General features: G+C 48.7%; 1 protein-coding gene across 1 annotated transcript; it reads right to left on the bottom strand.

The window, feature by feature from the left end:
* Nucleotides 1-1100: 1100 nt before the first annotated feature.
* On the bottom strand, nt 1101-24708 carry LOC131830217 (uncharacterized). Its single transcript, XM_059172552.1, has 4 exons — nt 24376-24708; nt 23664-23870; nt 22988-23067; nt 1101-1701 (listed from the first exon to the last, which is right to left on the bottom strand). The coding sequence occupies exons 1-4, from the start codon at nt 24706-24708 to the stop codon at nt 1101-1103; spliced, it is 1221 nt and encodes a 406-aa protein (XP_059028535.1).
* Nucleotides 24709-25112: the final 404 nt, after the last annotated feature.

Here is a 25112-nt window from a genome sequence, read left to right as displayed (position 1 = left end):
GGTGCCCCTACATTTTCTTTCATATTCTTTTTTGTCTGGATTGTATGTTATTTTAGCACCAGAAAAAAATACTAAAACTAGAAAGTAAGAAAGTATGCTATTCTGGTTTTGGTCCATCATGCCGGCAGCCCCGCCATTTGGAAAGCAGCATTTGACTTGGTGCCTTGAGATGCAGCTCTGTTGACTCTAGAGGTCAGGATGGACGACTTGTGTCCAGGGCCCGGCCCGAGGGCATGGCTGTCCCCCATCTGGGGTCATGGCTTCTGGCTCCTGAACAGGTAAAAAGATGCTCAGTCTAACTGGAAAAACACAGATGACAAGTTAGAGTACAGTGGAGTTCTATCATTTATTTAATTTTTTTGGCCCATCAGTTTGGCAGGGTTTGATACGATTTTGTTGGTGTGTTGGTGAAACTATAGCACAACAGGTGGCCTCAAACAGTGTTGGTGGGAGGGCAGATCCGTCCGACCTCTGTGGAGAGCAGCCGCCATCAGAATTACAAATGCAGGGGCGCCTGGGTGGTACAGTCAGGCAAGCTTCCGACTCTTGGTTTTGGCTCAGCTCTTGAACTCAGGGTCGTGAGTTCAAGCCCTGCCTTGTGCTCCTCACTCACCGTGGAGCCTGCTTGAGAACCTTTGTGCATCTCCCACTCATGTGCATTCTCTCTAAAATAAATCAATAGATTTTAAACTAGATTTTTAAAAAGTTACAAATGGACATGCCCTTTGACTCAGAAATCCCCCTTCTAGTAATTCATCTCATAGATATGCAGTGATGCTTGGTGCAGTGTTGTTTATAAGAGCAGGAGTTTGGAAACAGCCAGTAGGGGACCAGTTGAATAAGTTTCTGTCGTTAAGCCCCCCAGTCTGTGCGTGGAGCTATGGTAACAGCGGTGGTGGGGGAGGACCCGAGCGGAAGGAGGATTGGCACGGATGTCAGCGTTTGGCCTTTTGTCCTCTGTTCTGTTTTAGGACAAAATGCCACACTGCGAAGTAAATGAACTCTGTGCCTCAGTTTCCTAGTCTCTAAAAAGGAAATGATTCTAACCCCCGCGCGTTACTATGAGGATTATGGGAGCTGATCCATGTCAAATGCTTCTATCAAAGCCTGGCCCAGACTGAGCGCCGTGGAAGCTTCTTACTCCGGTTGCCACATAGGCTCTGGGGGATGGGCTTCTCTGCCACGGGACAGGGAGGTCTGGTGGTCAAATTTCCAGCTTCCTGGAGACAGACACAAGATAATGTGGGAAAAGTAAAATCCAACAGGAATTCATCCGAGAGTATCCTCTCGGGAAGGTGACCCACGATAGTGAGCAGGGCCAGCAGCCTGGTATATCGGTGGCTCTCCAAAGAGCCACACGTGCTTTTCTTCACACCCTCGTGTGGATTGGATTGAACTGGTCCAAGTGGAAGCTGCCACTCCGGAGCCCTCAGGCCCTGTCCTGCCCACACCAAGGGTGAAAACCCCGGCGAGGCCAGCTCCTTCATTAAGCCCTTGGCAGCACAGCTGATGTTTAAGGCAGCAGAAGAAAGAAAGAAGAGAGGACCAAGGTGCCACCTCCTCGCAAGGCCCTTCCCCAGGGGGCCCTTACACTTGCGCTCACGTTTCCTGACACTTGTCGCAAAGCGCCCGTCACTGCTGCGGGAGTTGAGAACGAAGGTCTTGCAGCTCGCAGCTTTGCCGCCGTGAACGAAATAAATCCTGTGGGTGATGAAAATGTTCTGGAGCTGGTCATAGTGGTGCTGGTTGGGCAGCCTTGTGAGCGTGCTAAATACCGAATGGTACATACAGGTTAAAGGTGTAGATTTTGTTCTGTGAATTTTATAACAATTGTTAAAAAGTGGACTTCCAGTACTAAAGAGTAAAAAGAAGATGAATACTAGGGAGAGGCAATCATTGGGCTTTCCATACCTGCTTTTTAATTGCTACCACGGAGTTGCATTCGGTCTCTCTTGGCGTCTAGCACCAGGGCTGGGCAGTGGGGCGCATGAGGGACAGCCCGGGTCGCGTGCACACTCTAAAGCCGGGGGGACTGGGGCTAGGAGGAGCTGGGTGGACACACAGTGTCCTGTTCTTCCTTAGCTAGGAAGCTTCCGTGAAGGGAGGCGTACCTGCGTTGGCCCCAGACGGCCATGGCATTACTTCCCATTGCCCGAAGCAGCTGGTCACGGGTGGGCTTTGGGACCAACCAGTGTCAGTAGGGGGTCAGAGTACAGTCCTGACTTAGGGAAGAGACGGGTGAACTCCTGATCCCCTCGCCGGATTTCTCGGGGCAGTCACAGGTAGAGCTCTGTTCTCGTTTCACGATCACTTCCTCTCTCCACAGTCCAGGCCAAGCAGGTGTTTGCTTTCGGGCAGGATCTGTCTGCTCTTTGTAAGCCAGACCCCACACCGAGGACTGCTCTGCCCCTGGGATCACCGGGGAAGTTTTGTCTAGATGAGCCTGCATTTCCTCCGCACCCCAACTGTCATGAAATACTACCTAGGAAAGAAAGGGGGGAGCGTAGTGCAGGGACCACAGTGGCGTGTGGCCAGCATAAGGCTTACTTAGCTGCGTCTCCTGCTCTGTGGGTCCCCAGAGGCCTGAGTCCTGCCGAGGGGGGCCTGCAGCTCAGAAGGAGCAGGGCAGGGACCAGGGAAGGACGACGGGGAAAGAAAGGGTTAAAGTCAGTCCAGGTTTTTCAATGTGGTGAAACCAGGGTGGAGGGTCTGCCAAGAACAGGTCAGGTTCAAAACAGGAAACCCCAGGGTAGTGATAAATGGACACTTCTCTATGGACTTTACATAGATCCCTAGGGAAAATGCTGGAACTGATCTCATTCAGCAGTTTTTTTGGTGGGCTTTTTTCTTATTTTTTTAAATGCATTGAAGAGGAAGTGCACAATGAGCTCCTCAGGTTTGTCGGTGACACTAATCTCTTCCAGGTGCTGAACCGCTAAGGTGGAGGGGGGGACTGCCGCAGGCGGCTCCTGGGGCATTCATGGGAGGGGCGGGAGAATGGCCACAGGGGCGGGCAGAGCAGAGCCAGGCTCTGTCGCTCTGGGCTCTCTCAAGCCCCCCGGATGCAGTTCGTGGGGTACGTGCAGCAACCGGCGTGGGTGCAGGCAGTGGGGGAGAGGTGTGACGGGGTGCCCACATCCCCGGCCCACATGGAGGCCCCTGGAACCGCCGATTCCCTCCCGGCCTGGGCACAGAGGCCGTGCTTTTCCGGCCACCCGCCTTCCTAGAATTCCTGCAGGCACTGCCTTCTTTTCCCTCCTTCTGCAGGGCAAAGCTCCGTGGTCACCTCCGCTGCTCTCGCTGTTCCTGCCCCATCCCTCCTAGCTGGGGTGGGACTTGTTGAGCTTCCCTAGCTTCTGACCTTACGCCTCCTCTGCTCCGATGAGGGGTGGTGTGAGCTCAGCCTGTCCCCAGCCTGGGGGCTGCGTCCCCTGCCATCAGTCTTCCCATTCTTTTGAATCCACCTGGCCGACCCTGTACCGCCCCTTCTCCCCCATCTCGCTCTATTCCGACCAGCACTTAATACATTTCCCTCGAATTACTGCAGACTCAGCCTCCCGCCTGTTCTCTGCCCCGCGCTTCTGCATCTCCCCTTCCCCGAGTCCCTAATTTCGGCTGGAATCTTCCCCTCAATGTCTCAACGTCTCAATGTCTCAAAGTCAGGTGCTCTCCACAGTTTAGCCTGCTCTGAATTCAGATAAGTCGGCTTTGTTTGCCCTCCCCGCAGCACTTCCGCTCCCCTCTCCCCACTCCCGCAAATGGGTCTGATATTTGCTTCCAGGCCCCACAACCAAAGATACAAAATGCTGTAGTGTTTACTTCCAGGCACCAGGAGATCAACCTGCCAGGCCTGGTCTGTACGGACTAAGCTGTGACCAGAGGATTCCTAGGACAGAGAAGCTCCTCAAAGGGTTAAGAGATTTGGTTCCATATTTTATCACAGGAGATTAGGCTGTAGCCTTTGGAGCAGCGAACTTTCTTAAGTTTCAATTGTTGAGAAGGCAACCAATGAAATAATTGGTTTAGGCAGGAATCCTCAAGGAGTACCAAAATCATTCAGTAAGAACTAGTTGAGAAACAGGATAATTGCGCGGTGCCTAACCCCACAGAATCACTTGCTAATCGTGAGGGGGAAAAAACTTTATAAAATAAAAATCTGTGATCAACCGACCAAATTTAGTGTCATTAACTGACCAAATTTAGCATCATTATGGGGTTCCTGATGTCACATGAGTGAAATGGTCTTGCCCCAAATGGTTAATCCTCTATTCATCTTAATTCTTCAACGAGGGTTCTGGGAAAAAATGAGCCTAGTGACCTAAGGCATCTGTATTAGAGTTCTCCAGAAAACCAGAACCAAGAGGGGAACATGTGTGTGTGTATCAGATTTGTTACAAAGAACTGACTCCTGCAGTTAAGAATTACAGTTGGCACTCCGAAGACCCAGAAGAGCCAATGGTATAAGTTCTAGCCTGAAAGTCAGTAGGTTCAACACCCAAGAAGAGCCAATGTTTCCTCTCAAGTCTGAAGGTAGGAAAACAATAATGTCTGAGCTCCCAGGCAGTCAGGTATAGTTCCTTCTGACTAACAGGAGGGTCAGATTTTTTTATTATTTTCAGGTCGTCAACTGATTAGACAAGGCTCACCCACATTAGGGAAGGCAAGCTGCTTTACGCAGTCTGAGTTACCAATTCAAATGTTAATCTTACCCAGAATCACTCTCATGGCTGCACCTAAAATGTTTGACCAAAATTCTGGGCACCTTGTGGTCCAACCAAGTTGACATAAACAATTAACCATCAAAGTTTCCTTTGTATATAATGAATTAATTTCTCCCTATGAATCTAGAATTGTTTTAGTACAGATAAATCTTAGTTGAAAAAGCCCAGTTTAGAGGAAATAAAGGGACAGAGGAACAAGTTAAATGGCATACGAGGAAATAATCAGAAAAATCCAGAATGTGGGTTATCCTATAAAACAACTAACTGGTTTCTTTCAAAAGTCAATGTCAAAAAAATAAATGGTGGGAGAGAATTTTCTGGAATAAAAGAGACATAACATACAATTGGTGAATATTGTTTGGATTCTTTTTCTATAAAAAAGAGGTATATAGGGGCGCCTGGGTGGCTCAGTGGGTTAAGCCTCTGCCTTCGGCCCAGGTCATGATCCCAGGGTCCTTGGATCGAGCCCCGCGTTGGGCTCTCTGCTCATCAGGGAGCCTGCTTCCCTTCCTCTCTCTCTGCCTGCCTCTCTGCCTACTTGTGATTTCTGTCTGTCAAATAAATAAATAAAATCTTTAAAAAGAGAAAAAAAAAGAGGTATATAATGTATTTTGAAGGAAATCTCAATGTGGACTGGATATTAGATAATATTAAGAAATTACTGTAGGGGCATCTGGGTGGTTCAGTTGGTTAAGTACCCTGCTTTTTGTTTGTTTGTTTGTTTGTTTGTTTTAAGATTTTATTTACTTATTTCAGAGAGAGAGAGAGAGAGAGAGAACATGAGTGGGGGCAGGGGAAGGAGCAGAGGAAGAAGGGGAGAGAGAATCCCAAATAGACTTTGCATGGAGGCCAACGCAGGACTCAATCCTACAACCCTGAGACGACCTGAGCCAGAATCAAGAGTAGGATGCTGGGGCACCTGGGTGGCTCAGTGGGTTGAGCCGCTGCCTTCGGCTCAGGTCATGATCTCAGGGTCCTGGGATTGAGTCCCGCCTCGGGATCTCTGCTCAGCAGAGAGCCTGCTTCCCTATCTCTCTCTCTCTGCCTGCCTCTCCATCTACTTGTGGTTTTTCTCTGTCAAATTAATAAATAAAATCTTTAAAAAAAAAAAAAAAAGAGTAGGCTGCTGCACTCACTGAGCCATCCAGGCACCCCTAAGCGTCTGACTCTTGATCTCAGCTCAGGTCTTGATCTCAGGGTTGTGAGTTCAAGTCCCGCGCTGGGCTCCATGCTGGGCATGGAGTCTACTTAAGAAAAAAAAAAAGGAAGAAATTACTATAAACTTTCTTAAGTGTGAAAATGGCATTGTGGTTATTTTTAGGAGGTACATATTGAAGCATTTAGGGGTGAAATAGTTCTTAAACTTGTTTTCAAGCATTTTAGCAAAGGAAAAAAAAAAACCCACATGTATATAGATAAAGCAAAAGGGGCAAAATGTCAGCAATGCTTAAGCCTACAACAAATCTGGGCCTACCGGTGAGCATTATGGTGTTCTTTCAACCTTTTCTGTACGTTTGACCATTTTTGTTAAGCTACTGGGAGTGAGCCTGAGAGCCCCAGAACCTGGTGAATCTGATTATATCACTGGCGTGGGAGGGGTCGGTAACGCTGGGCTGGGAAAAATCTCTTCCTTCTGTGAGGCTCAGATTAGTATTTTGGGCTGAATTGCCTCTCCGCTACCCCCACCCCAAATTCATATGTCGAACCCTAAGTCCTAGTACCTCAACTCGTGACTATCATTAGAGATAGGACCTTTATAGAGGTAATTAAGGTCATGTGAGATCATAGGGGCAGTGTCCTTATAAGAAGAATACATTTGCACACAGGCTGGAAAAGAAATAAGACAATGTGCTGTGAATGTTTGTGTCCCCCCGGCAGATTCATACGTTGAAGCCTAAACGTTCCCCGGCCGCCCGCACCACCGCAATGTGATGCTATTTGGAGATGGAGCCTTTGGGAGATAATTAAGTTACAATAATTAGGCTTACATGAGGTCATGAGGGTGGGGTCCTGTTATGGACAGGCTGTTTGTGTCCCCCACAATCATATGCTGAAACTACATGCCCCTCAGTATTAGGAGGCAGGGCTCTTGTGAGGTAATTAGCGTTACATGAGGCGGTGAGGGGAGAGCCTTCATTAATGGGAAGTGTGTGTGGTTTTTTTTTTTTTAATTTTTAAAATTTATTTGACAGAGAGAGAGTGAGACAGGGAACACAAGCAAGGGGAGTGTGAGAGGGAGAGATGTGGGGCTTGATCCCAGGACCCTGGGATAATGGGGACCTGAGCCCAAGGCAGGCACTTAAGGGTTGAGCCACCCAGGAGCCTTGGGGAGTAGTGTCCTTGTAAGTCTTGAGATAGCTTGCTTTCTCGGCTCTGCACTCTACGTGCGGAGGATGCCACAAGTTAGTCGGCACTCTGCAACCTGGAAGCAGGCCCTGGTCAGAATGTGACCAGGGCTTGGCATTTGGACTCCCAAAGCTGTTGCTGGTGCATGGGCATGCGTGTGTGTGTCTGTGTGTGTGTGCGCGTGTGTGTGGTGGTTTATGTCTGCAGCCTGAGCTAAGACAGACCTTCATGATGGGATTAGTGCTCTTCTAAGAAGAGAAGGAAATGAAAGAACTCTCTCTCCTATTTGAGGACATAGTGAGACGCCACTTCTGAGCCAGGAAGAGAGCTGACACCAGAAACTGACCTGGCTGCCACCCTGAGCTTGGACTTCGACCTCCAGAGCTGTGAGAAAACAAATCTCTGCTGTCTAAACCCCCAGCCTGTGGTATTTGGTTCTGGCGGCCCAAGCAGACTAGGCATGAAATGAAGACACAAGAAGAAGAAAGCTATGTACAAGCCAAGGAGGGAGACCGCAGAAGAAACATGTCGTCTCGGTAACTGTGAGACATTTCTGTCATTTAATCCACCTCATTAGGGCAGCCCCAGCAAACCAATAGGAGTATCACACACCATTGTTTACACTTCCTTTAAATGAGACACAACTCTCACACAGGAAAAAGAGTTCAAATGAGGCAAAGTCCACACTTTTCTGTGTTTTCCTGTGGTTAGGACAGGTTGGCAGCTAGAGGCCAGCCACCTGAGGGAGAACAGAACGTGGGATGGAGACATACCCATGGAAGCCACTTGGGGCTACTGTCTTCTACTTTGGAATCCTGACTGTGGGCATAGAATTTGATCCTTAAAAAAAAAATTTGTATTTATTTATTTGACAGAAATCACAAGTAGTCAGAGAGGCAGGCAGAGAGGCAGAGAAGAAGCAGGTTCCCCACTGAGCAGAGAGCCCGATGCTGGGCTCGATCCCAGGACCCTGGGATCATGACCTGAGCCGAAGGCAGAGGCTTTAACCCACTGAGCCAGCCACTCAGGTGCCCCTAGAATTTGATTCTTAATAATTATTACCTCTTCTTTTCCCATGCTATTAATAGAGCTATATTTTGGGTGGTTTTTTTTTTTTAAGATTTTATTTATTCATTTGACAGAGAGAGATCAGAAGTAGGCAGAGAGGCAGGCAGAGAGAGAGGGGAAAGCAGGCTCCCCGCAGAGCAGAGAGCCTGATGCAGGGCTCAATCCCAGGACTCTGAGATCATGACCTGAGCCGAAGGCAGAGGCTTTAACCCACTGAGCCACCCAGGCGCCCCTAGGTGGTGGTGGTGGTTTTGTTTTTAAAAGATTTTATTTTTAAGTCATCTCTACACCCAGTGTGGGGCTCGAACTCACAGCCCTGAGATCCAGAGTCACATGCTCTACCAATGGAGCCGGCCAGGTGTCCAAAATGGAGTTGTATCTAGTAACCCGGCATCAAGGTGAAAGAGGTGTATGCAATATTTGAAAGTAAGTTTCTCCTGTGGGAGTAAAGCCAGGAATGGTCAACATTTGGGAGACAGGATCGGCGGTCTGTAGAAGCCGTTCGCTCTGAGGGCATCCATGCAAGGCTTCAGAAATGGCATTGTGGAGGGAGACCCGGCTCTGGCTTTCACAGACACGAGCACAGATCCCCCCTCTTCCAAATAACAGTGTGAGACTCTTAACCAGTGCAATTTGTATAGCCCACTGGGGCCACATTTTCGCCGTCTGTAAAATGTGCTGAATGCCACCTTACTGGCAGGGACACCTGCGAATCGGAGCTGTTGGCTGTAGAGCCTGGGAACGCAGCCGGGACACCGCAGACAGTCGCTGTTTCACTGCTGCTGTTCATTAGGAACACCCGATAGAAGGCGGAAATGCAGTGTAAGGCAAGTAGAAGCAAATATCAAAGAAAGCGGCCCTATGCTGAGGGTAGTTAAAATGAATGCAGAATGGCTCCCAGAGGCGGGGGAGGGAGAGATGGGGCGTTCTTGTTCAACGGGTGTAGAGTTTCGGTTTTGCAAGATGGATAGAGTTCTGGAGATGGACGGCGGGGACAGTTGCTTTGCAGCGGGGACAGTTGCTTTGCAACGTGAATGTGCTTAGCACCGCTGAGCGCCAAAATGGTTCTGATGATCAATTTTGTTATGTATATTTTTCTACAACACGGAAAAAAAAACGAAAAGGAAGAAAAAGCTACCTTATTACGTAGTATAGCCCGCTAGATAAAAGCAGAGGAATATGTAAACAGCCAATAATGATAAGCTTTAAAAAAATGGGTAGATGTGGGGCAGCTGGGTGGCTCAGTCAGTTAAGCGTCTGTCTTTGGCTCAGGTCATGATCCCAGGGTCCTGGGGTGTAGATCCCGCATCGGGTTCTCTGTTCCTCGGGGAGCCTGCTTCTCCCTCTCCCTCTGCCCTGACATCCTGCTCTGCTAGAAGTCTAGATGAGAGGAGCCCCGTGGAATATGCCTTCTACAGACTCCCTGGTGCCTTCCCAGGGTGCCCAGGGCCAGGCAAGTCGGTGGGACAAACAGCTCCTCGGGTCTCAGAATGTCCCAGCTCGAATATCTCTCCGCAGTCTCTGGATTTTTATGCTGAGATCTGTTCTGATGCATACTAAGAGCCAAAAAATGTTTACTGAAAGATTTCATATATGAGAGGGTATATTGGTTTGCTAGGGCTGTTGCAGGAAAGTACCCCCAACTAACTGGGTGGCTTCGAACAGGGGGCGTTCCAGGGTTCGGGAGGCCAGACCTTTGAAATCAGGGTGTCAGCAAGGCCACACTCTCTTTATGTGCTCTCAGGGGGATCCTTCCCAGCCTCTTCCTCACTTGTGCTGGCCCCGGGCGCCCCTTGGCCTTTGGCAGAGCACTCTTCCGGCCCCTGCCTCTCCTCATCTTTTGGGATAACAGTCATTAGATTCAGGGCACACCATGTTCAAGGATGATGTCTTCTCAACAGTTTTAACTGATTACATCTTCAAATACCAATTTTCTTTTCTCTTCTTTTTTTTTTTTTTTTTTTTTTTAAGATTTAAAGATTATTTGTTTATTTGACAGAGATCACAAGTAGGCAAAGAGGCAGGCAGAGAGAGAGAGAGGAGGAAGCAGGTTCCCTGCGAGCAGAGAGCCCGATGTGGGGCTTGATCCCAGGACCCTGAGATCATGACCTGAGCTGAAGGCAGAGGCTTTAACCCACTGGGCCACCTGGGCACCCCAAAGACCTAATTTTCAAATAAGATCACATTCCAGAGTTCTGGGTTCTGTGAATTTTTGGTGGATACTATTACAAAGAACCATTTCAGTTGCAAATTACAGAAAACCTCATTGAAGTAGCTTAAACAAATAAATTTTTTTCAGGTTATTATTCCTATTTAAAAAAAAAAAAAGATATTACTTATTTATTTGAGAGAGAGAGGCAGAGATAGCTAGAGAGAGCACAGGCAGGGAGGAAAGGGAGAAGCAGACCCCGCTGAGCAGGGAGGCTGACGGGGCCGATCCCAGGACCCTGGAATCATGACCTGAGCCAAAGGAACATGCTTGACTGGTTGAGCCACCCAGGCATCCCTGAAAATGATTATTGAGATGATTAACAGAAAAGTCTAAGAATACATGGGACTTTAAGAATTCCTTGACCAAGGAGATCAGTTTCTTTCATTCAGATCTATCTTCTGCCATATTGGCTTCTTTCTTAGGTTTCCATCTTGTGGCTTCTGGATGATCTTGAGGCTTAAGGATGTTCTTCTTATATCATCCTTATAGGTTGCAATCCTAGTGAAAAGTATCTAGTATCTCTGCCTGAATACTATCAGCAAACATTTCATGGAAATCTTTGGTTTTGAAGGTTTCATGCCCATCTTTAAACCAATCGCTGTGGCCAGGCCCGAGTCTATACCTCAGCTCTAGAGTCAGGGGCAGATTCAGTCCCACTGAAAGCACACAGAGGATGAGGGAGGTGTTTTCCCCAGAGTGAACTTGGATTACTGTTTCCAGAAGTGTAAGGAGGTGATAGGTAGTAAAAAGTGTAGCTGTCTACTAGAATGTTGGTCTTCCTCTGACATCAAAGAGCTCCCGAGAGGCAACTCTGGTTTCCATGTCTATATTCCTGAGCCCCAGATAGCAGCAGATGCTCAAAAAAGTATTTGTTGAGTTGTTTTAAATGTTTAACATAATTTAGTTTCTGAGGGCTTATCTACTTTATCCACTATAAATCTGAGACTCAGTTTTTGAACCAGGGTGACTCCATTCCAGTGAGATGCTGCTCTTTGTAAAACCCTATCTAGGTATACCAGTTGGCCTTCTGTTGTGACATTATTCTTAAAAATTCCATGAAAGGAACCAAGAAGGAAGGCTCATGTGTGGGTCAACATGACAGCAAAGAAACAAGTAGTAAGCAAAACTAAGGAACAAAGAAAGACATCTCCATCTTCCCCCTTCGTCCCAATGCACACACATAAATCTCAGTATGTGCAAGGGAGAAGTAGTATTACTCTCACATCCCTAGAGCCCTGGTGGAGATACAAGATTCTGGGTTTAGGCATATGTCATCTAACGGTTTAGGCTTGAAGTGTTGTACCTTAAACACCCACTGAGGGGCCTGGTCTCCCAATCCCTGAAAAGAGCCAGTGCTCAGAGGCTGAAGTCAGACGGCCCCTTAGCTAGATGTTGCTGGGCTCTGTAACCACACCGTGGAGTTTAATTTGCTGACCTAGATGTAGTTTGCAGCCCACAAAACCTCACACCACAGCAAAGCTTTTCTTGTGCTGAGACAGCTGGCTGGGTGTGATGTTGCAATGACTCAGTTCTTAGTAAAGGGTCTGAAGAAATTAGGGGCAGAGCTAAAGCCCCAAGACCACAGCCCCAAGAGACCTTCCTGTTTATTCCAGGGTGAGAGAATGGGAACCTTCTGTTTGTGGACACTGGTGTTTCATCAGAAGGGACAAGCCTGGGGCGCTGGGTTTGAGCTGTGTGTACACAGTCCACACATGATGGTCAGACAATTATACTTAGACTGATCATTCAGACTTGACCACGCGGGCCCACACATTTTTGGAAAGTGGTCTTCAAACTATGTGAATCAAGTCCTTGGCTTCCATTTTGAAATTGGGACTCAGTTTAAATGAGGAAGCCTATTTCAATAAAATTGGAGCTGAAAACTTTGGGTTTGGAGGACTTCCCATTAAACATGTGCATAACACTCAGCCTTCTCCCCAAACCCCACTAAAATGTCAATAAAGAGACTTTAAAAAAAAAAAAAAGCATATACCCATAAGAGAGATAAGAGCAGAGAGAGGGAGGAAAAAAGTCCTAGCTGAAGCCTACTGATGTTCCAGAGAAATAAACTTACTCTGGATATATCTCCCTACTGTGAAGTATGTATCTAATAATAAATTGTTAGAAGTCATTACATTGGTTCACTGAAATACTCCCCATCTTCTAAGTATGTGTATGTGCATGTTGTTTTGGTTGATACGCTTTTACATAAATTTATGCTCTAAAAGGAATACGTCTTAGAATGTGTTGGTACCACCAAGGGGCAGGGGATTTAAATCCATCCATGTGAGTTTGTAATATTTTTAGTATTTATGATATTTATAGTATCTAGTATTATAAATGTAAAATTAGTGTTTAGTATTTATGGTAGTTAGTATTTATATCTCCTGAAATATATTTAGTGTTTTAGCACTTATATATATTTATAATATATTTAGTATTTCATATTAGTAGTGTTTTTAATAGTATAGTATAGTATTAACATTTATAGTGTTTTCAACCCTACTGTTGCTTTAGGATCACCTTCAAGTGCTTATTAAAAATGGGAGTGCTTGGGGAGCCTGGGTGGCTCCATCAGTAAAGCATCCAATTCTTTACTTCAGCTCAGATTATGATCTCTGGGTTTGAGCCCCAAGTTGGGCTCTGTGCTCAATAGGGAGTCTGCTGGAGATTCTCTCTCTCCCTCTGCCTCTTCTCTCTCTCCCTCTGTCAAAAAAGGGGGGAATACTTATTAAAAATACATATTGCTGGGTTCTGCCCCAGATATATGAAACAGTAGGCTTATGGATGGCAGACCTGTCAGCGATCTGTTTTTCTTTCAACTTTTTATTTTGGGAAAATTTTCAAACACATAGAAAAGTTGAAAGAGTACAGTGCTCACCCCTATATCTTCCACTCAGATTTCACAATGATCACATTCACTACATTGAATTTTTTTCCCCTTTCTCACTCTTTCTCTAATCATAATTTTTTTCCCCTGAAAGAGCTGAAAGTCAATTTCAGACATCCTGACCTTTCACCCTCATTGTGGGTTGTTATGTTCCCTCAAAAGACAGGCTCGAGTCCTAAATCCTGGTGCCTATGAAGGTGACCTATTTAAAACTAGGCCTTTGTTAGTATAATCAAGTTAAGATGAGAGCATCCTGGAGTAGAGTGGGCCCTACATCCTATAACTCATGTCCTTATAAAGAGAAAGAGATGTGACATCACAGAGACACACAGGAGAGGTCATGTGACTATGGAGGCAGAGATAGGAGTTAATGCTGTGCTATGCCAACGAGCACAAAGGATTGCCAGCAACCACCAAGAGCTAGAAGAAGTAAGGTGGGTCTTCCCCAAGAACCTTCAGACAAAGCACAGCCTTGCCATGATCACATATACAAAAACTAACAATTTTATAATTATGTAATATCCAATCCATAATCAAAAGGACTTAATTATCCTCCAAAGATCTTTTATAGATTTTTTTTTTCTTTTTTGGTCAGAATCCAATCACAATTTCTTATATTTATTTGATTGTTATGTCTTTTTAACTTCTTTTATTCTAAAGTAACCCACCTTTAAAAAAAAAATGACATTTACTTTTACTTCAAAAGGTGTTAAAGACAAAATTATTCCCAAACTGTAAGGAAGACTTTATTCAAGATTATTATAACAAGGGAGAGAGATCAGGGTCATAGGCAAAAGGCAGGACGAGGGGGTCAGCGGACGGGCAAGTACTAAGGACAAATGTCATAGGGAGGGGGATTCTTGCTACACTAACCTGACATGACTCTTGTGAAAGGCAGGTCAAGAGCTTAGACATCAAAGCTGGGGGGTGAGGACCTTGATCAGAAGTCAAGGAGGACCAGATATCAAGGGTGGGGCATGATTTAGCAAGATTCCTTGCTGAGACTGGCTGGGCAGGCCCAAGACAGAGTGGGGACCAAGGTCAAGGCCTAATCAAAAGATGTTCAGACTATAAAGTCTGGCGAAGGAGAGAGCCTATATCACAGGTCAGTTGTCTTAGAGTGTGTTCCACACTGTGAGTTTGTATTCTTGATTCCTCGTGGTATAACTTGACTTGTTCCTCTATGTCTGTCTTTCCTGTACACTGCAGTGTAGTCATGAGGCTTGGTTAGATTCGTGTTAGTTACACTGGCAGGAATAATTCACAGGTGGCATCGTATTTCTCACATTCTGTTACATGAGAAGGTGCATAATTGTTGTACACTGGTGATGCCCAGTTTGACTGCTCAGTTAAGATGTTGGGTTACCAATAGTGGTAGTATTCATTCTGATGCTCAAACTGTCCCAAATTTGGCTAGTTAGAATCCTTTCTATATCTTCCATGTTTTTGTTTTTTTTTTTTTAAGATTTTATTTATTGGTTTGACAGACAGAGATCACACGTAGGCAGAAAGGCAGGCAGAGAGGGAGGGAAGAGGGCTCCCTGCTGAGCAGAGAGCCCAGTGTGGGGCTCTATCCCAGGACCCTGGGATCATGACCTGAGCCGAAGGCAGAGGCTTTAACCAACTGAGCCATCCAGGTGCCCCTTTTCCATGTTTTTGAACACTTCCTAGTCTTTTGGTACAATCTGATGCCCCAGTTTCACTTTCTTGGCCCCACACAGAGAATGAGACATTTTTCCAAGGGACAGAAAACATGGTCATCTTTGTCAATTACCCCGATGTAAGGTGTCCATTTCCTTACCCGTTTACATAAGCTTCACAGTAGCTAATGGTTCTTAGGTGCTGTGTGCCCGGCACCAGGGTTTTCCACGCACGGCCTCATTTACTCCATAGGCCAATTCTTTATGGTAAATACTTTTACTTATCCTCAGTTTACAGTGAGCAAACTGGGGTGTGGAGACGTAAACTGCACAGGGCCACTCAGCGAGCAAGTAGGGAAGTTAAAATTGGAACTCAGGGCACCTGGGTGGCTCAGATGGTTGGGCGTCTGCCTTCGACTCAGGCCGTGGGTCCTGGGGTCCCGGGATTGAGACCTGCGTTGGGTTCCCTGCTCAGTGGGGAGCCTGCTTCTCCCTCTGCCTCTCTCTCCATCTTTCATGAATAAATAAATTAAATCTTAAAAAAAAAAATTGGAACTTCGATCACTCTGACCCCAAAATAAAGCTTGGAGGCGCCATGCCATATTGGCACCATGTCAATTTTGTTACCAAAACCAAAACAAAACCCTACATAAAAAGAACAACTTCATAATATCTACAGTTAAAAACAAACCCAAAAACCATGCTTGAAGATGACAGGCATGAGGCAAAATTTAAAGAAAGAAGTCCTGGACCTGGAAAAATCTGGTACCTTTCCCCTGTATTCTAAATTGCTAGTAATCACAATTTAGGATAACCCAGGTCAGTCCTGGAATGTCATGAGAAAGCTTTCTTGTAACTCCACTGGAAGCCTTATCATGGAATGAAATGGAGCAGGGACTTTGGACCAAGTTAGTGTTAAAAGCCTTTCAAGGTTTTCTCACACCTACCAGCGGTTTTCTCTGCATCTGGGGTGGTCTATCCAGAGCTTAGGCGGTCCAGGTTAATGGAAGGGTGAGGAGGGGCAGCGGGGGAGAGGGCTAGGATTCTGTCCTGCTTCTCCTGTCCCAGAGTGCTGGGAAGGGAGAGGGGTAACTGCCTGGAGGAAGGGGCCCTTTTTTCTAATCTGCCCAAAGGTGCCTTATTGGCCAGCAGGGGCCTCATCTGCCGAGGTTCTTCCTCTACGAACCTGACTGTTCTGGGTTCAAGGGCGAGTGACTCTCTGTTATCTCTTCACGAGAGAACACTTCCTTCTCCCCACAGGTATTTCCAGTTGTGATTATTAGCCTAGGTATAACCTGAAATTTAAATGCAATTACATATCTCTTAGAGCGAAGAGCTAAGGTTGTTCCTAACAACCTGCCACTTTCCTGCTTTCCTGCTCAGGAGTCTTCGGCCTTTCACTCCTCTTGCCCTTTGCCACTGTGACCTCAGTGTCCATTGGAACCTGGGCTGGTGTTTAGTGGGGAGCCTTCTCCCAGGACACTAACTCCCCAGCTAGTCCTCCCACCCCCGGCCCCGAGTTTTTGTGCGGGACAGCAAGAGGCACGCGAGTGCCCCAGGGGTGGCGAGGGGTGACAGGGAGTGATAGGTGGCGGCCCGTTAAGATAAGGAGGAAGAATAAACAGAAGCAGATGTGCCTTCAGCCCAGGTCCCCAGCGCACTGAAAAGCAAACAGATGGCAGCTGGTCCTCATTTCTCCACTGGACCTTGTGCTCCTTCCCTGGAGACAGGCCAGAGGATCCAAACCAAATATATTCACATTCTGTCTATTACCACTGTCAATGACTCCTCTCCATTTTATTTCATTATTTATTTATTATTTATTATTTTAGAGAGAGTGTGTGTGCGCAAGCATGGGGTGGATGGGCAAAAGGAGAGAAAGTTTTTTTTTTTTTTTTTTTTTTAAGATTTTATTCATTTATCTGTCAGAGAGAGAGCGCAAGGGAGGGAGCACAAGCAGGGGGAGCAGCAGGCAGAGGGAGAAGCAGACTCCCCACTGAGCAGGGAGCCTGATGCAGGACTTGATCCCAGGACCCTGGGATCATGACCTGAGCTGAAGGCAGAGGCTCAACCAACTGAGCCACCCTGGCGCCCCAACTCCTCTCCATTTTCAAAGCTGTGCACGGACAGTCATTCTCCTGTGAACCGTAGAGGTGGAGACTGCGTGTGCACACACACACCTCCTTCCAGGCTGAGATTAAAAAGCAGGAAGTGACTTTAACCCCCTGGAGTGATGTCCCCTAAAGTTATGGGGCCACCTCCCCAGGATGACCCCTCCGGCTCTAAAACTCCTCTGGCTCCCTGGGCAGTTTGGGACTCCCCACCCCAATCCGGAAGGGACCAGAGCAACAGATGGTGGGGACGGTAGGGGTGTGCAGTGGGGCGGGGCGGGGGGGGGTGATGGTGATGGCTGGTGGTGCTGTAGGGCCCTTGTCTCGCATATCATTCTACAGCGGCACTTCCCTTTCAAAGGGGACCTGGACTGACTTAAAATTTGTGGGTTTTAATATTATCTAACTGTGTGCAAGTTTAATTCTGGGGGTACACTCTGTGTGCTTCTAAGTAGTCTATATCCCTAAAATTGAAGAAGGAAGGAAGGGAGGAGCCCAGGGTCTCACCTACCCACTGGTCCAGGGCTTCAGGGTGGAGTGTCTCCAGGAGGGTTTTTTCCCTCCCAGTCAGACCTGCTGGGTCCCCCTGTGGATCTTGCTTCTGCTGGGGATCCCTGGGCTCAGGTAACACTGCCCCCGCCCTTCAGTTTGTCCAGCCTGGGGTGGCGGCGGCTCCCTGCTGTTGCTCATCTCTGGTTTGCCTTTCCCCTCTACCTGGATTCTGGATTCTTCTATCCTGGCAAGCTTGGGAGGCAGCATTTCGTAAAGGTGGGAAGTGCAGGGGTCTTAGGTGGGATGCCCCAAAAGCTAATTCTAAGAGGGAGATTTGCACGCAGAGAGTTTAGGGGGGAGCGTGTCCCCCAGCAGCAGCTCTAAGAGTGAGGGGAGGACTGGGCAGAAGATGTGGACATGCAAAGGTTGCAACAAAAGCTCTGACGCCAGGATGGCCCTTCAGAATTGTCTCAAACTGGAGCAAGGGACTGGAGTTTTGTACCCCTCCCCCACCCCAGGGTGGCCGAGTTGGGCTGGGCTTGCTCCGCAGGAAGGGGGCAGGTGTGGGACGGGGTGGCTCCCTGCAGGCAGGGCAGTTCCTGGGGAGGGACTGGCTGTGAGCCGTCATCAGGCCTGAAGGGGAGCCTGGGCAGTGGTCATAGCATCTGCTTCAGGTTCAAAGCCCATTTTGCAACTTCCTAGTTATGTGACCTTGACCTAATTCCTTACCCTTGAGCATGCGTTTCAGTGAACTGACCCATGAAAACGGAAATTGTGAGGATTGAAAGAGACCCTGTTGCATGTTCTGTGGGGGAGAGAAAGTCTCCGCCCTCCTCTGCTGGCTTCCCTCCAGGTGGCTGCTGTAATCTGGGTGGTCAGGATCCAGGACACAGTTTCAGCCACGTTTATGAGGGGTGGGGCTCTTGTGCAATAAAGGGTTGGGTGCCCAGGTGCCGCCTTTTCGCCCACTTCCTACTTGCAGGGGCTGGGTGGACCTTGCTCTCCTCAGCGGGGTGGGATGAGGAAGCTAAACCAGATCCTCCTGGCCGCTCGCTTCCTTGCCCTCCCTCTTCTGCCTCCCAGGAGCACTGGCTGGTTGGGACTGGGCAGGGCACAGGGGAGTGAGGGCTCCAGATCCTGGTCCCTGAGCTCGGTCCTGGCATTGACCTCAGAGCACTGCTCTGAGGTGTTGGATCGGGCTCTGTGCTGTGGAATGGCACCCCAAATTTCTTCAGGGTTCCTCTGGTACCTACGGAGACTTGATATGAATAGGAAAGGTCCTTCCTCTGGGCACACACAGCCTCAGGAATGCTCAGTGAGCAAATAGTGCCTTTGTGCAAACTAGAAAGAGGCCCCCAATCCTCCCCCATGTACTTGAGGTGCAGTGTACAACCTGCCCAACTTTACAGGGTGACCCTGAATGAAAATTCCACCTGATGCCATGAGCTCCTCGCCCTGCCTCTGCTTTGCCATTTACTTAGCACCTGCCAGATCTAAGGGTGTAGCCCAGGGTTTTGCTTATTTTGTGTTTTATGTGTATATTACGGACATTCAAGTTATATGCCACAGAGCTGATCTTCCCACACATTAAACCTCTGTCTCTGCATTTCAAGCCGTAGATGCTGCTTTCTGTGATGGCATTCATGGATTCACTGGGTCCTGGAACTGCAAAGGAGCAGAGAGATGACCAGGCATTGCTTAGTGACAGGGGCACCAAATCTCTTCCTTTGGGGACAGATCCCCCGGTCACAGAAGCATCCCAGCCCCACGAGTCTGTCTTACGAGTCTCCCCTGCTTTGCTCAGAGCCCATGCCTAATAAGTTGGTTGTTCCCAGGCATGGACAACAGCATCCTGCCATTTACTTAGAGGTGGTGTGGACAGAGAGGTGGTGTGGACAGAGCAGAAGTCAGGAGCCAGGTGACTTCAGGCTGGATTTAGCCTAGTTTGTTTGATCCAGAACTGAGTGTTGACTCTCATGACTTCTCTTGAAAAAAAATGTACCTGGTCCCAATGGGCCTGCCTTCCTTCATGGCAACACTTGACTGGAGCTGAGCGGTGTCTTCCTCAGTGCAATTGTAGGAATGGCCTTGACCCCAGTTTCATAGGGAAAGGATATACTCGAGAGTCAGTTAGCCTGAGTTCGAATCCTGGATCACTTATTAGCTGTGGGACCTTGAAAAGGTCATTTCTTTGTGCCTCAATTTTCCCATCTGTCAAATGGGACGAGGAAATAATAGCACTCATATTACAGGGTTGCTAGGAGGATTAAATGAGTAAGTTGGAATGACAACAGGTGAGTTTCCCCTGAGTAGATATTTATGTGAAGTTTCCACAAACATCATTCCATCGTCACAGTGACCTCCAGATTCCCAGCAATAGATACAAAAACACAACTTGGGAAAGTCACTCTTTGATCAGTAAGGCCTGCTGTACACCACAAGGCGATCGATTGTCCAGACTGCCCAGGCCGTGGGGTGGGGGGCAGCCGTGCCTCCTGGTCTTGTCCTGCTTAGAACTCTGGCCCTGCCGGGGATATGAGGGGAAGCCATGAGAACAGCAAGTCACACCCCCGGCCACTGCCTCAGAGAGCCCATCCTGATATCCCCAGGCATTCCTCCTGCCTCTTGTAAGTCATTCAAGGCTGTCAGCCGCAGTCTCCCACGACATTCCTGGCCAGTTTTTATGTCCCCCATGACTCCTGCTTGGGGTAATGAGTTCCCTGAGCTTACCACCCACCGAGTGAAGTCAGATTTTCTTCTATCCTTCCTACCCGTCATTCTCTCAGGCTTTAGGCAGAGCACCCTGGTCTAGTTCAGGATTTGGTTGGTGAATGAATTCATGACCACCGTAACCATAACATTCATGATCAAATAGATGTCACTCCCTGGTAGCCTTTGTGTTCCCAGATGGAAGAACCCTCAATACAGCGCTCGGGGGTTTTATGGTAGCTCCCCGATTTCCTTGACCGCTTTGGCTGGCCCTTCTTCTAGTTTCCCACAGTCTCTCTTGAGGTGTAGGAAGCACTCAGGACAGCAGTCCCCTCCCCAAACACACACTGACCCTGTGCCCCATTCTGTCACACTTGGATGCAGTTCCAAGTACCGAGGGAGAATTTCACTTCAATACACACCGATGGCAGTCATTTTGTTGGAAACTGGAACAAGAGGGTATTGGGAACTGGTGAGAGAACAGAGTCGAAGCAGCAAGCAGAGCACATGCATGGGATTTTGCAACCGAGCTGTGGGAATAGTAGCAGAAGCTGACATCTTAGACCTCAGACTCAGAGCTCCACCCCAGAGCTGCTGTACACACACTGGTGCTTGCCCCCCTCCCCCCATGGTCCTGGGGGGCTGGGCTGCATCTGTTGAAGGGATCACCTTTTCCTGGTTTGCATAAAGACAGCTCAGGGACCAGCAGCAGTCCTGCCCCGTCAGGGACAGCTGTGTCCTCTAGATGGGAAGGCAGAAAAAGCCAGGCCAGAGCGAGGCACTGGGTCCTGCCACTCTGCCGTAAAGGTTTGGTTTTGTTGTTGGTGTTTGTTTTTTTCCCCCCCAGAATTAGAGGAAGTTCTTTTTTTTTTTTTAAGATTTCATTTCTTTATTTGAGAGAGAGTGATAGCAAGAGAGAACAGAGCAGGAGTGGGGGGCAGAAAGAGGAGCAGGCTTCCCACTTAGCAGGGAGCCAGATGTGGGGCTCCATCCCAGGACACTGGGATCATGACCTGAGCCGAAGGCAGACACTTAACTGACTGAGCCACCCGGGTGTTCTTGTTTTTTTTTTTTTTTTTTTTTTTTTTTTAAATTTTAACTGATTTTTATTTATATACAGGAGTACAGTACCCAAGGCTTAAGGTCACAGTTTGGCAAACTCTAGCATGTACATACGTAACATATGTATCTCCATCACCCAGATCAAGAATGTTTTCAGCTCCCACAGACCGTATATGTAATTTAACTTCTAGGAGCCACATTAAAAACACATAAGGAACAGGTAAATTTTAATTATGTATTTGATTTAACTCAGGGGATCCCAAATAGTCTTTTAGCATATTATCACTATTAAAGGTTTTGATGAGCTGTTACTTTTCCAGTCTTTGAAATCCAGTGTGCAGGTTACATGGACAGCACGTTTCAGTTTGGACTAGCCCCATTTCCAGTGCTCAGCACCTACATAGGACTCGTGGCTACTATAGGAACAGGGCATGTCTAGAGAGTAAGGAAATTAAGCAAACACAGCCCATTGATCACAAGAGAAATCTGGTCAGTATAAGCCACTGACCTTATCTCTATTTACAGTATTGACTCTTTAATTTCCTTTTAGTAAAAATAAATCCCCACCCATTCTCAGTTCCCTAGCCCTATTTTCCTCTAAGGTCGTATACTCAACACAGAATCTTTCTACCATGAGCAGTTTTGGTTCCCTTTGGGGCTCTCCTATGAATTAAGTTGTCATTCTCCCCATTCTGAGGCAATACTGAATATCTCAGGGACACGTTCCTCACTTGACCAGTAGTCACCAATCAGATGAAAGTCGTTCTACTCTTGAGCTTTCCAAACCTGCCCGATCACCTAAATCACTTCAAAGTGTTTAAAACAAAAAATGGCACACATCTAAGACCTCCTGAATCCCAACCCAGAGACATGCTCAGTTATGGGCATTTTAAAATTATTTTTTAGGGGCGCCTGGGTGGCTCAGTGGGTTAAGCTGCTGCCTTCGGCTCAGATCATGATCTCAGCGTCCTGGGATCGAGTCCCGCATCGGGCTCTCTGCTCAGCAGGGAGCCTGCTTCCCTCTCTCTCTCTTTCTCTGGCTGCCTCTCTGTCTACTTGTGATTTCTCTCTGTCAAATTAATAAATAAAGTCTTTAAAAAAATTATTTTTTAAATGTTTTATTTATTTTTTAAAAAGATTTTTATTTATTTAACACAGAGACAGTGAGAGAGGGAATATAAGCAGGGGGAGTGGGAGAGGGAGAAGCAGGATTCCTGCTGAGTGGGGAGCCTGATGTGGGGCTCGATCCCAAGACCCTAGGATCATGACCTGAGCCGAAGGCAGACACTTAACAACTGAGCCACAGGGCAGGTTTTTTAAAAAACCTGACGGCGATGGCCATTCAGGCTTGGGAAGCACTGAGGATTACCCTCTTTGCTTAACACATCAGGGTATTCAACTGTGGCAGAGAGAAGCGAGTGCTGAGGTGTCCGTCCTCGAGGAGCAAAACTCATTTTAACAATGTTGTCATGGCCACGGGAGTGGGGGTATCTTTGATTCTCAGCGGTGGGACCGCTGCCAGTGGCCAACTGGAGGCTTCAGAGATCCCCTTGGGTGTAGACCATTGTGTGCAGGCAGAGCCCAGGACAGGAAAAAAACCTCTCCAGTGGGCAACCAATATGGGAGAAGACAGAGGGCCCCAGACCCTGAGTTGGCCTAACAGTTAAGTATGGCTAGGAAGAAAGCCACAGTTGGTGACCCATCTTCACCCTCTGGCCCTGGCATTCTGTTCTTACCTCCAGCACTCGCTTTCTGGGCAGCAAGTCAGTCCATCAAATCCCTTCTTCACACACAGGTGTGTAACAGCAGAGCCAACCTGTGTTTCAAGGGGACAATTTGAAAGAGCAATGCTAAGAAAAAAAAATTACACTCATCCTTCTGGATTTCATTTTAATTGCTGGGTGTGCCCTGGGCACCAGAAATCATAAAGCAGGTCTGGTTTCCTTCCTTGGATGTATTTAAAGAGTCCTGGGTTTGCAGTCAGGTCACCCGAGCTCTGGACTCACGGTTATCACAAAGAGCTGCATCTCTTTGGGGATATGGTTGAACAAATCTGAGTGTCACTTCTTCCCCTGGTTACCTATGAGTAGGAGTACCTGCCTTATAGGTTCGAGTGATTGCCAGATAAATCTCACAGGTGAAAGCAGTTTGGAAAATGTAAAGCATTACACAATGCAAGACGCTAACCTTTATAGCAGCGGAAATGAGGTACGGTATAGGACAGTGGGGACCCTTCACCGGCTTCTAAGATGGTCAGGTCAGCGAGCACGTTTCTTCCTCTCTGCCCTCCTCCCTTTCTTTTCTGCCCCCTCTCCCTTCATAATGGCTTTTGTATGTCTTTACAAGCAGCAGGGGCTCTTATCCTAAAAAATGAGTAACAGGCTCCTGGTTATTTTGGCCTTTGATACACACCTGTCCTGGGCTTCTGGAAAGGCAACCCCCAAGAGAAAGCTCTTGGCCAGGCGTCCGTAAATGTTGCCAGCGGCAATTCCTCCGCAGGCCGGTAGGTTTCCTTCGGCTTTTAGGGGGGGCGGGGGGAGGGGGGGGTCCCCTGCGTCTATCTTTGATTGGCTGGCTGCAGCTGGGACCAGGAGCGTCAGGCCCTGTGCGGTTCACAGCCTAGAATCGCTGAGCGCTGCTTGCACCTTTGCTGCTTCTTGTCCCCAAGTAGCCCGTGGAAGCTTCCTCCTCCTCCTCCCCCTCCCCCTCCCTCCCCTCCACGAGTCCATTCCAGGCTGCTCTTCCAGTCCTGCCCAGTCCTGCGCCGGGAACCCACAACCTCCGCTCAAATCGCCTCCTTGGGGGAATCTTCCCGGGCTAAGCCCAGCCACCACCACTCCCTTCATGGACACATTTCTGGTTCCCTGCACAGGGAGGGGGGAATCAGTCCCCGCTGTGCCTTTGTGACTTTCCCAAGCCCCGCCAGCTGCGGCAAAATGCTCAGGCTCCTTCTGAACTCTTCTCCCCGAGACAAACAGGTCGGAGGATGCAGTAAACCTCCCGGCTCCTTCCCGAAGAACGCTGGGACTTAAATGCGCTGGGCCCCAGCCAAACAGCAGAATAAAGTGGTAAATTTTTCCATCACTTACAGAAAGTATTTTCACTCGGCAGAAACAGCATCTACAGCTCTTCGGAGCAAGCTTGTTTTAGCACCGCCGAGCACGAGAACCCCGGTGCGGGCAGGGGCGCTTTCCGGAGGCTGCTCCAGCCCCCCTCCCACTTCCCATCCGGCTGTCATTGTTCCCCCGCCGCTCCGGGAGGCGAACCCCGCAGCCCGGCCGGCGCGCCCCCGCAGCCCCCGCCCTCCTGACCAGCCGCAGCAGCCGCAGCTCGGGACCTCCCTGGGCGAGCCGGGCGCGGGAGCTCGACGCGCGCGCGGGGGCGCGGGGGCGCGGGGGCGCGGGCGGGGCTGGCGCTGCCAATCCCCGCGCGGCGCACGTGCGGCACGTCTCCGCATCCGGCCCCCGCCCGGATCCGGCTCCGCGGGGGTTGCGGGGGCGGTGCGGGGGGGTGGGTCGGGGACAACCGGGGGAGCGTCGACGGGGAGGTTAGAGGTGGGACAGTGCGGGGTTCGGGAATGCGCTCAGGGGTCTGGGAGGTGCGAGGGGCCGGGGCGGGGTGTCAGTAGGGTGTTGAGAGGCTGTGAGCGCGTGGGGGTGGGTGGGGGCAAGGGGGATGCTTAAGGGTCTTGGCTGGATGGGCGGGGGGCGCGGGCGCGCAGTGGGGCGGGTGAGTCAGAGCGCGCGGAGGGAGTACTCCCGGGCGGGTGAGAGGGTCAGCGACGCTTGGCCTCCTCCCTAACCAATTAGGGGAGCGCCGGGAAATTCCCCACGACTTCCCAGCCTATTTCCGACCCTCTCT

Source organism: Mustela lutreola, chromosome 4 (genome assembly GCF_030435805.1).
Source record: "Mustela lutreola isolate mMusLut2 chromosome 4, mMusLut2.pri, whole genome shotgun sequence".
NCBI lineage: Eukaryota > Metazoa > Chordata > Mammalia > Carnivora > Mustelidae > Mustela > Mustela lutreola.
Note: the sequence above shows the minus strand (reverse complement) of the source record. Positions and strands in the feature narration are given on the sequence as shown.